Source organism: Chelonia mydas, chromosome 7 (genome assembly GCF_015237465.2).
Source record: "Chelonia mydas isolate rCheMyd1 chromosome 7, rCheMyd1.pri.v2, whole genome shotgun sequence".
NCBI classification, from domain to species: Eukaryota; Metazoa; Chordata; order Testudines; family Cheloniidae; genus Chelonia; species Chelonia mydas.
The window spans coordinates 92,538,757-92,552,995 of record NC_057853.1 but is presented as its reverse complement, the minus strand read 5'-3'; the positions used below and the strand labels follow the sequence as shown (position 1 = coordinate 92,552,995).

Sequence of the window (14,239 nt, the reverse complement as noted above, 5' to 3'; positions counted from 1 at the left end):
GCTTTAATTAAAAAAAAAAAAGTGTCTAGCCTTTGGTCTTGTGAAGACAGCCTTCTGAAACAGAATATAGTATTATTTACTGAACCTGATATACGTCCCTATTCAACTCCGACTCCAATTCAGGAAAACACTTAAGCTCAGACTTAAGTCATCCCTGTTCATGACAGCATGTACGCATGTGCTTACATCCCAATGAGCTGGAACTTAAGCACATGTTTAAGTGCTGTTCTGAATAGATATGCTTTCCTGATTGGAAGCCTACGTTAACTTTAAATTCAAAAGACATCAATGTAGATTACAATATTTTACTGCTGCTCATTGATGCACAAATATTAATTTCCTGTATTATCCACTGTGGTTGCATATCAGAGAAATTAGAGACTGAAGAGATCTATTAGATTTGGTGTCCTGCCAGTGTACATGCTTTCAATATCTCTGGAAAAGCAAGGGTGAGAAGACCTTGGAGCAGTGGCTCTCAACCTTTCCAGACTACTGTACCCCTTTCAGGAGTCTGATTTGTCTTGCGTACCCCCAAGTTACAGCTCACTTAAATTACTTGCTTACAAAAATCAGATATAAAAATACAGAAGTCTCACAGCACACAGTTACTGAAAAATTGCTCACCTTCTCATTTTTACCATATAAAATAAATTGATTGGAATATAAATATTTTACTTATATTTCATTGTGATACTTACGTATAATAGTATATAGAGAAGTATAAACAAGTCATTCTCTATATGCAATTTTAGTTTCTACTGACTTCACTAGTGCTTTTCATATAGCCTGTTGTAAAACTAGGCAAATATCTAGATGAGTTGATGTACCCCCTGGAAGACCTCTACTTACCCCCAGAGGTACATGTATCCCTGGTGAGAACCACTGCCATAGAGAACTCCCAGGTGTGCTAGATAAGCTACGTTCATACTGTGATCCAGCAACAACAGGACGGAGTTGCAGAAGGTTCATCCTACATCCAACTAAGCAAAGCTCATCACTCTTGAAAGATTAAAGCTATTTCTTGAATCGAATAGCTGAGAAATTATTTTCTGGTATTCAGAAATGTTGAACTTTGCTGAAAGTGCGAGGGGGGTGGGTCCTTGCTTGCTGCTACCAGAAAGTTAGGGAGCAGACAGGTGTCTTTGCTTGCAATCGCAGGCTCTTTTCATGCACAGCTTCAACAGAATGACCTTTCCGACTTACCAACACATACTCAAAAAAAAAAAAAAAAAAAAAAAAAAAAAATCTGTGTGGCAGTCACTCTTCTGATCAAGAAGTTTCAATATTATTTCTATCAGTGGTTCACACACTTTCAAAAGGACCAAGAAAGGGTTCAAGCTATTGGCAGACCCATTTTCAGGGGAACCCGAAGAAACAGAGTCCACAGTTCAGCTCAAATTGACTGATTTTAGTGCTTTTTTGTTGCCAGTTAAGAGGTTTTAAAGAAAGCAGTTTATAAACTTTTGTACTTATGAATAAACTATATATGACAGGTTAATCTATATTATTTTAAAGCTTTTATCAGGGAGCAATGGTTAACCTTCCAGCAAGCTAGCTGGCTGACAGAACTTCCATTTGATGTAAGTAATACATATCCTTACCTTGATAAGAGCAGGGTACTGTGGTGCATCCTTTTCTAGTGGCAAAATTTCAAAGTTAGTAGGAATAAACTCATTCTTCATTGGAAGCTTGAATTTCCCATTTAGGTCAGCATTTTGCCATTTCTGGATAAACAACAGTATGGTTATTAGTTAAATTTCTGACTAGCACATGGATATATACTTAAATCCTGTAGCTCTAACAGAAAACATAATTTTGCTAGTATCCTATACATATGCACTAGTGAGAGATGGGAGATGACAGACCAGCAGAAAAATGTCTGAACTGGGGAAGGAGGTGGGAGAAGGCCAGCAAATAGGAAAGATATATCTGACCGAGGGAAATGGGAAAGTAAAAGATAATTAGAAAAGGCATATGGGGGTGGGGAATCTTTCTCCATTCCACCATTTCAGCCCTGTGCATCCTCTTGTTTTGGCTCAATAAAAGTACCACATTAAATGTATATACAGAAATTCTTCCAGATTGGGTTCTACTTGTTCGATTAAATATGTTGAATATGGTGAGGAGTTTCTCTACTATTTCTGTTAAGAGCAGATTAGGATGTGTGGTCTGACAGAGCCTGAGTATGCCTTTCAGGCATACTGCAAGGCCAACTCATTTTTAAGTGACTAGATAATTTTATCTGAGGAGGGATGTTTCCCACTTCCCTCCTTTTTCTGAGGTTTTCGTTTACAGAAGTCCACTAAATTTTGCATGATATATTCATTCTATAAACTTGAAAAAACAAGCATATTTTGAATCAGCCTTAGAACCATAGTTAAAGCTGTGTTGGTATTTCCATTATAAATTCCTTTTTCAGGACAAGTACAGTTCATAAAAAAGTTACTTTTGGCTTAAATGTGATTATATAATTTTAAAAATTCACTCCTTTGTGGAAAAACAAAATTGTCATTTTGTGTTAGATCATCTGTTTTTACAGAAGAAAGAAAATGAGTTTATAGCCAGTTCAGAAATCCTTCTCTCGTCTAACTAAAACTATCTTTGCAAACAAAATGTTGTTGATCAATAGTTTTTGGTATTGAAAATAATTAAAATCACCCAGGTTGTTAAAAATAAGGGGGGAAAAATCCAGGTCCGATTGAAGTCAATTGCAAAACTACTATGGTCTTCAATAGGGCTAGGATTTCAGACAAAAATTCATACAGAGAGCCAGTAAAAAGTCAGTAGGAGTTTTACCATTGACTTCAAGGGTCCAGAATCAGATGAATAAGCCACAAGTTTTTTGTAACTTATTTTTTATGTATGTATTGCATATTATGGAGGTCTTACGAAGAAAATCTGCGAATACCCATTGATTTCAATGGATTTGATGTATAGCTATCTTAAAGTACCTCACCGTACTATTTTGTAGCATGCAATGAAAAGTCTTGAAACACTTTTAAATGAGGGTCTAATCTCCATTGCTACACAACAGACTGAAATATCATTGCTAATGGCAGTTGTAATTGCAAATTCTCCTTTCCACAAATAGGGAAATTACATCTACATGCAAAAATTTTATTTCAGAAATGGAAATCTAGTAATTGTTTTAACGTGCCTTGATGACTTCATCAGAAATTGCTTCTTGCTTGTACTGTGTTCCATACCATTCTTCCGTTCGATCAGTTTTTCCTTCAAAAGATTTAGAAACTATTGCAACCCTAAAAACACACAGACAAAAATCAAACACACTTAGGTACCAAACTAATTTACCAACAAATATACAAAGTAACATGAGAGATCATTTCATTCGCAACTAAAATGCAGCCATATCCAGCATGGAATTTAGAAGCTGTTTAACATGCACAGGGCCTGTAACCGAAGAATACCATCTCCAAATGTAACTGCAGGAATATTTAGGCCAACAGTATGCAGTATCCAAATTTAACACATAATCATAAGCCCTTAATCATAAATTTCGATTTGTACTTGTTCAGCCACAATAATTTTATTCTTCACAGTAAATGATGCTCTACAGGTTGGGGTTGTGTGCAAACTTGCATGCAATTTCTGATTTCTTGGATTCTCCATCCTTGATTTACGATTTGTATTGAGCAGTTTTAAAATGTTGATTCATAGATATTAAGGTCAGAAGGGACCATTATGATCATCTAGTCCGACCTCCTGCACAATGCAGGCCACAGAATCTCACCCACCCACTCCTGTGAAAAACCTCTCACCTATGTCTGAGCTATTGAAGTCCTCAAAATTGTGGTTTAAAGACTTCAAGGAGCAGAGAATCCTCCAGCAAGTGACCCGTGCCCCATGCTACAGAGGAAGGTGAAAAATCTCCAGGGCCTCTTCCAATCTGCCCTGGAGGAAAATTCCTTCCTGACCCCAAATATGGCCATCAGCTGAACCCTGAGTATGTGAGCAAGATTCACCAGCCAGATACCCAGGAAAGAATTTTCTGTAGTAACTCAGATCCCATCCCATCTAACATCCCATCACAGGCCATTGGGCCTATTTATCATGAATATTTAAAGATCAATTAATTGCCAAAATCATATTATCCCATCATACCATCTCCTCCATAACTTATCGAGTCTAATCTTAAAGCCAGATAGGTCTTTTGCCCCCACTGCTTCCCTTGGAAGGCTATTCCAAAACTTTACTCCTCTGATGGTTAGAAACCTTCGTCTAATTTCAAGTCTAAACTTCCCAATGACTAGTTTATATCCATTTGTTCTTTTGTCCACATTGGTACTGAGCTTAAATAATTCCTCTCCCTCTCCGCTATTTATCTCTCTGATATTTTTATAGATAGCAATCATATCTCCCCTCAACCTTCTTTTGGTTAGGTTAAACAAGCCAAGCTCTTTGAGTCTCCTTTCATAAGACAGGTTTTCCATTCCTCGGATCATCCTAGTAGCCCTTCTCTGTACCTGTTCCAGTTTGAATTCATCCTTCTTAAACATGGGAGACTAGAACTGCACACAATATTCCAGATGAAGTCTCACCAGTGCCTTGTATAACGGTACTAAAACCTCCTTATCTCTACTGGAAATACCTCTCCTGATGCATCCGAAGACCGCATTAGCTTTTTTCACGGCCATATCACATTGGCGGCTCATAGTCATCCTATGATCAACCAATACTCCAAGGTCCTTCTCCTCCTCCGTTACTTCTAATTGATGCGTCTCCAGCTTATAACTAAAATTCTTGTTATTAACCCCTAAATGCATAACCTTACACTTCTCACTATTAAATTTCATCTTATTACTATTACTCCAGTTTACAAGGTCATCCAAATCTTCCTGTACGATATCCCGGTCTCTCTCTGAATTGACAATACCTCCCAGCTTTGTATCATCCACAAACTTTATTAGCACACTCCCATTTTCTGTGCCGAGGTCAGTAATAAAAAGATTAAATAAGACTGGTCCCAAAACTGATCCCTGAGGAACTCCACTGGTAACCTCCCTCCAGCCTGACAGTTCACCTTTCAGTAGGACCCGCTGTAGTCTCCCTGTTAACCAATTCCTTATCCACCTTTCAATTTTCATATTGATCCCCACCTTTTCCAATTTAACTAATAATTCCCCATGTGGCACGGTATCAAACACCTTACTGAAATCAAGGTAAATTAGATCCACTGCATTTCCTTTGTCTAAAAAAATCTGTTACTTTCTCAAAGAAGGAGATCAGGTTGGTTTGGCACGATATACCTTTTGTAAAACCATGTTGTATTTTGTCCCATTTACCATTGACCTCAATGTCCTTAACTACTTTCTCCTTCAAAATTTTTTCCAAGACCTTGCATACTACAGATGTCAAACTAACAGGCCTGTAGTTACCCGGATCACCTTTTTTCCCCCCTTTCTTAAAAATAGGAACTATGTTAGCAATTCTCCAATCATATGGTACAACCCCTGAGTTTACAGATTCATTAAAAATTCTTGCTAATGGGCTTGCAATTTCACGTGCCAATTCCTTTAATATTCTTGGATGAAGATTATCTGGGCCCCCCGATTTAGTCCCATTAAGCTGTTCGAGTTTCATAGGCAGGAGTTGTAGACCACGCTGGATGAGCAAGCATCCTATACAAAATCTGCAATATGACTACTGAATTTTTCTCAACACCTACATCAGAGACCAAAAAATTAAAGTAGTAACTGCACAAAGACTTTCGATATACAAATTTTCTGTATGACCTAGTTAATATAGAACAGATTTAAGTCCTATTCCTGCATGCTGAACCCTGTGTGCAGACTTCCACATGAATTGTTGTTTATTGGTTAGCAATGGACCTCTTTACTGTGGTAGCAGTTTATTTTATACTTTTTAACCAATACACATTGTCAATCAGAAGCCTACAAGTGACATGGCCAAGAAGGGGAAATCTAGAATAAAAGATGAGAAACAGTGCAAGTAACTAATTACAAACTAAGATGTTTTCAGCGGTCTTCACAAAAACACAAAACCTTGAATTCTATAACAGTTTTTACTGCAAAATGGTATATTCAACAAAGAAACTCAACAGGAATTACAAACTAGATTAAAAAGGCACATAAAATTTATAAGAATTCTGATAACAGTTACTGCATATCCAGAAAGGTCATATCATTTTCTTCATAAATTCAACATTTCATAGAGATGTTTAATAGCAAAATAATTAACAAAATGTCAAACTTTGTGCAGATGGTTAAAATACACACTAAACACATGTGCTGTGGACGTTCTATTAGATTATGAGGAGCTCCTGAAGTTAGGGACAGTCTCTTATGTGATTGTACCACACAATTGGGTCCTGATCCCATAGGAGGCATTTGGACATTACTAGTATCAAACTTTAATAATAATGAGTATGTTTCTTGCAAAGTATTTATGGAATTTTTTTATAAAATGAAGAAGAAAAGTTTAAATATATGGAACGTTAGTGTTCTTAACGTGCATTATCTACATCTCACTATTCTACTAACTACTGATGTGACCACATTTTTAGTGGGGCATGGAGGGGTGCCACTCAAAAAGTTTGGGGAAATTTGGATTCTATTATACATAACTTCAGATTCAATGTTTCACTAATTCTAGAAGTAAAAATTCAAAAATGCTTGTGAAATTAGTCTGTGCCTTGTAATAAAGGCACATCTGGGTTGAGGGTGTCACCTGATTTAGTAAATGGTAGGCATTTTTATTTATTTATTTATTTTAAATTAAAGGAAGTACTCTCCTACCCCCAACATCTATAGTCACTGCCACAGAATATAACCAGAGCTTCAAATTCTGAAGCAGGATTTGTACAGGAGGCTAGATAATTTTGAGACCAATATTTCTAGTCAGGCATGCTGAGGAGGAATGATCAAATCTCATTGCTTCAGGGATGCTGATAATTACTGCAGGGGTCAGAAAGAAAATTTTTACTTCCCACCTCAAAGATCATTGGTCAACTGGCATTTAAAAAACAAACGTTATTCAGAAACAGTAGCTTGAGGCTACTACCAGAGACAGAATACTGATCTGATCTGCCATAGCAAATGCAATGGTCCTATAAAGATTTTGTTCTCCAAGGCAAAACAATGGCTAGGAGATTTATCATAAGAAGCATTAGAGACCTAGTCAGGCTGGTTTACACTGCCCTGCTACAAGTGGAGTATCTATGGGTATGTCCAGTTTGGCTAGTTAGCCATTTTATGCTCCTGAAAAAGGTGTTACGATCAAGAGGAAAACACATCTACACTGCAATTAAACACCCACAACTGTCCTGGTCTTAGACTCAGGCTCACAGGGCTCACGCTACAGGACTGTAAAATTGTGGTGTACCCGTTCGGGCTTGGGCTGCAGCCCAGGCTCTGGGACCCAGGAGTGGGATGGTCCCAAACATCTACACTGCAATTTTGAAGCCTCACAGCCCATGCCCTGCAAACCCAAGTCAGCTGACATGGTTCCGCTGCAGGTGTTTAAATTGCAGTGTAGACATATACCCTACATGTTTTCCTCTTAACCCTAACAGCCATTTTATGCTCCTGAAAAGGTAACTAGCCAAAGGGAAATTCTGGAAGTAAGAGAGAGAGCTAAAAACTCATGCTATTCAGTCCATACATTCACAAGAGCAGAACTGGGAAAAGCAATAGTGCAAAACTGTTGATAATATCTGCTAAAGGGAAGCCCACCACTAGAATTAACTATTTATTGTTTCTTGAGCACTCAAATGTTTGCTAGGCATTACATAAACAAATAAGAAGGAAATTTGCCTGTCTAGGGAGCTTATGATTTTAATAAATGACAAGATGCAACAGCTGAGAGCAACAAATAGCAGCACAGCAGAAGAGTTACATATACTTAAATAATTGCATAACCTTGTATGTCCCAGCTGCATCTTAAAAATTAGCAAGATATGTTACATTACTTTTCTTTCACAAAAGGTGTCATGAGATCTGTAACTTTCATCCAGTCACCCAAAGTCAAGAAAGGACCTTTTCCCATTTTAACTGAAGTTTGTAATCCTGTCCTCTCCTCACTTCTGCAAGCTCTACACTTGACTGTAAACCAAGGGTAAGAGCCAAGTCCTAATATGGGACATGATCCTTTGGCCCAACTGCTATCAACAGACCCAAATCAACCCAGATTTATGCTAGATTTACAGAAATGTAGACAGGGACTCACCAGCAAGTTTAAGAGGACAAACAAACAAACAAACAAACAAACAAACAAACGGGTAACCCTAATCAAATGCTAAAAATAAAAATGCAAAATCCCCTAACATGTGCCGGAAAAGTAGCCACATGATTAGTGACCCTGGCATGAGACAACTGTCTAATTTTTTTTTTTTTTTAAAACTGTGACATGGCACATGTCCAAGTGGGGCAAAGAAATAAGGACTAGTTTGTCTTACCAGAATTCTTGTGTGCTGTGCCTTTACCACCCTGTGACCATTTTTAGCACAAATGAGTCAAATAAAGTCGCCCAAATACTTTGTCTCATTGTTTACTTTTATTTCCCCATCTGTCTGTATTAAAAGTAGTAGGCACCACAAGGTTTTTGATTCCAGTTACATTCATTTGTTTTCATCACAGAATATATGGTTTAAAATATAAAAGTTATTACAAAGTAGCTTACCGGACATTTTCTGGCCTCAATTTATCCAGCACCATCTCTATTAAATCAGGCCTAAATTCTTCAAGTAAATATTCAGCAGCAAGCACTTCTTCTATAGGATAATACTAAAAATAAATAATAATAATAAAATAAAAATAAAACATTTTTGACTAGAAAACATTTTAAATAAAAAAAGCCTTATTGCATTAAGCTGAAAAGATAGCATTTAATAGTTATTATTATGAAGAACAGAGAGCTTTTATATTAGGTTCTGAATACATTATTATATGGTAATCTAAAAAGCCATCCACCCTAACTCCAGTAGTTATTAATATAAAATTAAGTAAAAATAATATGTAAAATAGTGACCCCTGGAGGATATTTTTAAAGTTAAAAGCAGCAAATAGTAAGTGTACACAGACTCTCAAGAATTCACGTTTCAGAACTCTAAAATGATCCTTATAACCGTAATTTAGCCAATTTTTCAAAGGAAAGAACATCTCCAGTATCTAAGAACACAATACATATTGTTTCAGAAATTTGGGGTTTTCAAATATTTCTTTAGAACTCCAAGTTACATGATCATTTTCCTTAAGATACTACCATGTAAGCTGGATTTATAGAAAAGTATATTTTTGGACTGTGTGTTCAATGGGCACAAAGGGAGGTACAAACTGCAACCTCTGCAGGCAGCGATGGTGGAGTTAGGATTCAAACTGGGGAATGCAAGCAAGCTATTGCAAGGATTCCACCAGGTAACAGCGTGACCCACTCGTAAGCATGTGTTACTGGTCTGCCTCTGTGCCTATTCACAGAGCATAGGAGTTGCTACTCTCCCCACATACAGAGACTGAGCTCTTTAGCTTAAGCTGTAGTAGCACATGTGTTTAGGTCTGAGATCCCCCATTCAGTCCCTGGTGTGTATGCCAAAGGAGTGACAATGGCACCTGTACTTTCTTGCTGGGGTCTCTATCATTGCCTAATGATGGAAACTGCCTGGGGGAGCTACTCAAATCAGTGCATCTCCTAGACAGCTTGGCTATGTGTGCTGTCTGTCTAGCTGGACCTTTCTAGTGAAAGTATAAAATAGCACATCAGATTTCAGTCTCAGATACACAGTATACATTGCTCTTCCACCTATACAGGTATTTTTATAGTTCTAATTACCATAATATCCGAGTGCTACATTTGAAATTATCATTTGAATCTCTGTCCTCCTTCTGAATCCTGCAGGACCACTAGCTTGATTGACCGTATGTTTGGGGGATTATATGTATATTGGTGTGTGAGAGCAAAAGACTGCTTATCTGGAAAAATCATATATTGATTTTTTGAGATATGCTGCAAATTGAATCTGGCTCAGCATAGCAAAAGCAGTCACATACCACTCCCTAGCTGCACAGGTACATTGGTTTCAGGCACCCGGAGCAGCCAGCTGAGAGGTAAATCACTGCAGAGCTAGGGACACCCAAGATAGTGGGCTCCTACTCCGAGCCAGGATCAGCTGCTAATCCCAGCTGGGCTGGAGGCAGGAGGATGGGACTTCCTCTTCCTCTTCCCCTGCAAGGAATGGCAGGGGCTGTGTCAGACCAACCCCCAGAAACCTCCTCCAGCTACACGAAGCTTAGCATCATCCCCTGCTTCCTGCCCTCATCACTCCTCAGCTGTGGAAGGAGGGGTCACTGTACAGGGAGCTGCTCCCCCATCTGCCCAACCCCCATGCATCTGGACCTCTCATATCCGGACAACCCCGCCAAGCCTCACCCCGTATACCCAGAGCCCCCCATGTCCTCCAAACCTGAACCCCACCCCACTGAACCTCAATCCCTGCATCTGGAGCCCCCTAAACCCAGACCCTGTCTCTGGACCCCCACCCCTGCACCCATACCACCCCCCCAAGCTCCCTGCACTCAAACCTCAGCTCTGATGAGCTCCACGCCCCTGCACCACCCTGAGCCCCCACATCCAGACACCCAACTAGCTGCACCCAGAGACCCCCATCCCACCAAGCCCCACTCCCCCAGCACCCAGATCCCTCTGCTGAGCCCCAACCACTTTCCCCTGGAAGCCCCTGCAGGGTCCCATTGCCCCTGCACCTGGAGCCCCCACCCCTCAAATGAGCCTCTGTGCATCCAGATCCCCCCACACTTAGACCCCTCACTGAACTGCCTACACACAGATTGTCCCACACAGAATCCTCTCACCCCACACATGGATCTCCCCACAATGAGCCCCTCCACACATGGACCCTGCCTGGTTGAGCCTGCCTGCCTCAAACCTAGTGCGCCTGGCACAGAGGCCCCAGGGTACAGGGCCCCAGGGTGTTTCTGGGGCAGGCCCAGGCCTTGTGCTATGTCAGGGACTCAGTGGTAAGGCTGCACCCGCCCATGTCCCTGGGATAGGGGGGGCGGGGAGGCTGCAGGGTGATCTCCCACCTTTGTGCACTGCCATGCTGGAGCCTCTGCATTTATTTATTGACGAAACTTGCAGAATTTTACAATATTGTGCACATAATTTTTAGGCGCATAATTTTTATTTTTTTGGCACAGAATGCCCTCAAGAGTAACTAGAGTATGTCTTGTGAAGGAACATAAAGAGCTCTAAGTACCCACTTTACAAACATCTAGTAGGGATAATGACATCCTACATCTAGTAGGGGTGCGTCCTTCAGGGATGCAGCTGAAATTGCTTGCCCTCTGGTGGAATGGGCCCTCACCCCCTTCGGAAGGAAGGACCCAGGCACACCCACTACTCTGGGTCGCAGCTCAGGGATGCTAAGAATACCACCTACATTGCCTTCTCCATCAGATATTTTCTAAGTCTCTGTTCCCAACCCCCAAGTTCAACTGGGGGGGCAGAAAGTGAAAGGGGAGGGAAAAGAGTGGCAGACGCAGCACCTGGCAGAGATGTGAACCTTGCCTAGGCAGCAGAGGCAACGTTGATGTTTGTTGCTCACAGAAGAAAAAAGAGCGAGGGCAGGAAAACACGTTTTTTGGACTCTGGGCGTAACCCCAGACTTTTTTTTGTATGCGGGTGGGAAGGTTGAATTCCCCACGTGGGGAAGAAATGAGGTAAAAATATTAAGTATACTATGCTACACTATACCATAAAAATTACTAAACTTCTAAAAACCAACTATACACAATATATTTAAAGCTATGATGCAGCAGAAAGGAGGTGAGGATACCAAAGATTCCAGCTCAGACCCTGCGGCGGAAAGAAGAAAGTGGAGAGGCATCTTTCCACACCAGCCTTTATGCCCTTGGTTTGGAGCACAAGGAGAACTACAGTGCATGTGAGGGGCACCTGACACTGCTTGTAAAAAGATTCCAGACTCAGGTGCATGGCACACATGCATACCCATGTATGGAATACACATAGAGACCATCACTTGTAGAAGAACATCATTATATTTATTTCCATTCAGATATTGCCCAAAATACAAATGCTTTACTTACATGCAAAATCCCTCCAAGCTTTGATGTATAACCTCGTGGTCGTTCTTTATCTTTAAATCTGAAAGCCACAGCATTCAGATCCTAAAAGAAAAAATTAAATCAAATTATGCATGGGAAAGTCATTTTCTACTTTGTAAGAATAAAAAAGGTTACTTAATACATTTTACACTCAAGATCAAACTAGGCATTTGGTCAAATAAATAAAGGACTGGACATTTGATCAACTGCCCGTCAGTTGCTTACCAATTTAAATAACCAAATGAATCACTGTATTACCCTTTCTTGTACACTATCATATACAAAAAAACAGCTATCATCCAATAAGTGAAAATCCCCTGTGATTTTATATCACTAGGTGACTACTTCTTTAGACAGTAATCCAGGGATATCAGCTATTACATTCAAATGCTTCAAAAAATAGCTCAGCTTGAGAAGGACAAAGGGCAGAAAGCTGGCAAGATCAAAGGCTTGTAGCTGCCACGTAGAGCTGACTAGGAAGGATCTGCTCCCAAGCCAGCTCTGGGACTCCGTTCTCCTTAAATCCTCCCCGATTTACACATGGGGGTTTTGCAGCTCTTAGGTCCTAAGCAATAACATTTAATAAATCCATGACCACCAGAAGAAGATTCTTGTTGCACAACTTCTCTTACAGACAAAGCCTGATCAGGATTTACATCAATTTCTTACTAAGGGCACATGTTAAACACTCAAAACTGGCTATAACAAATATTCCCTCCGTTCTTCTTAGAACACCTAGAGTACAACATATTGTTGACTTTTGTATATGTCTGAAACTTTTGTATATGTTTGAAACACTCTCCTCTCAGTTACACAAGTGCTGTAGTACCTATACAGCTAAGTGATATCCTTCATTACTAGAAAACCATTTTGATTTAACTTATCAATTTTTTGAATTATCCTCTCCCCCAAAAAATGATAAAAATCTGATTTGATATTTTTTTTTGTAAGACGGTATATCTCCTGCAGCTGTTTCCAGTTAATTCTTACACAAAGTGTTATATTGTTTATGGAAACTGAGCCTAATATAGCTTTACAAGCCTTAAAAACATTCATGCTCTTTTCTCTTCTTTTCATATATCCAAATTGAAGGAAAACTTCATAGCGAAGGGGGGAGAACCAAGCTGTTGATATTTCATGAGCTCTGGCAGCTGTGGGAAGGCTATAAAGGAGAAAGTAAAATTTACACAGCAGGATCTTCAGAAAGGAGGAGCAGCATCGTGGAACTGAAGAAAAATTCTAGAGTAGGGATCAAGACCAGAGGCTGAGTGGGGATAAACTGGAGAGGTTGATGGGGAGAAGGAGAAGAAGGAAGCTGCCCAATTAGCATATGTGAGCAAAGGGTTCGAATGCAACAGGAGCACTACAGATGTTTCTTTATCTAAAATAGCACTTTAAAACTTCCATTGCCAAAGTTTTTGAATGAAATATTCAAAGTGTTACACTGAACAAGAATAAAGAAACTAATACCTGCACTTTTCCCTTTTTTCTCCTATTCAGTCAGCCAATGGTAGAAACAGAGAGGCAGAAGCCTTTCAGAGCCCCTGCACAAGGCATAACAAGGAACTAGGAGGGTGAGAAAAGGTTTTCCTAGCGCTGTCTTTAGCCACATGAACTGGAGAAATCTCCCTTGGGAGCCATACTACAAAGAGAGTAAAGAGTCATCTCTTTGCAAACACATGGCATGAAGATGGAAGGAATAAAGACGACAACTGTTGCATTGCTGGTCCCTCTACAACAAGATGAAGAGACATAATAGCAGGGGCTGCTGAAAGCCATGCAATTGAAAAGAAGGGGTCTGATGTGAAGTGGCACTTGAAAGGGAAGAACTTAAAAAATGAATACACTGAAATGGGAGTACTAGTTAGTGTAAAACACCATGTAAGATATACTTATACTCTATAGTTTGTATTTTGGTACAACAGGCAATCAGTGTTTCAAATCATAATACAAATGGTCAATAGTATCATGGTCAAGTGGCTAGTTTGACAGAACATATATTTTGCTTGTAATGGCTAATTCACAGAGTAATATATATATATCTACATAAAAAAACAACACACATACACAAACTTCACACCTAAATAGGAAAAGAGAGAGAGCGAGAGAGAAAAAGAAAAAGGCCT

At 39.7% G+C, this 14,239-nt stretch overlaps 1 protein-coding gene across 10 annotated transcripts in view; it reads right to left on the bottom strand.

Moving 5' to 3' along the window:
* The window catches only part of IDE (insulin degrading enzyme), a 114,618-nt gene that overhangs the window by 48,375 nt on the left and 52,004 nt on the right, over positions 1-14,239 (bottom strand). For all 10 annotated transcript variants that reach the window (XM_037905013.2, XM_037905012.2, XM_043552098.1 and 7 more), the window contains 4 exons: positions 12,096-12,176; positions 8,659-8,762; positions 3,158-3,260; positions 1,602-1,724 (listed from right to left, as the gene is read on the bottom strand). In XM_037905013.2, coding sequence (XP_037760941.1) covers positions 1,602-1,724; positions 3,158-3,260; positions 8,659-8,762; positions 12,096-12,176 — 411 coding nt within the window. The remainder of the gene's footprint in view (positions 1-1,601; positions 1,725-3,157; positions 3,261-8,658; positions 8,763-12,095; positions 12,177-14,239) is intronic.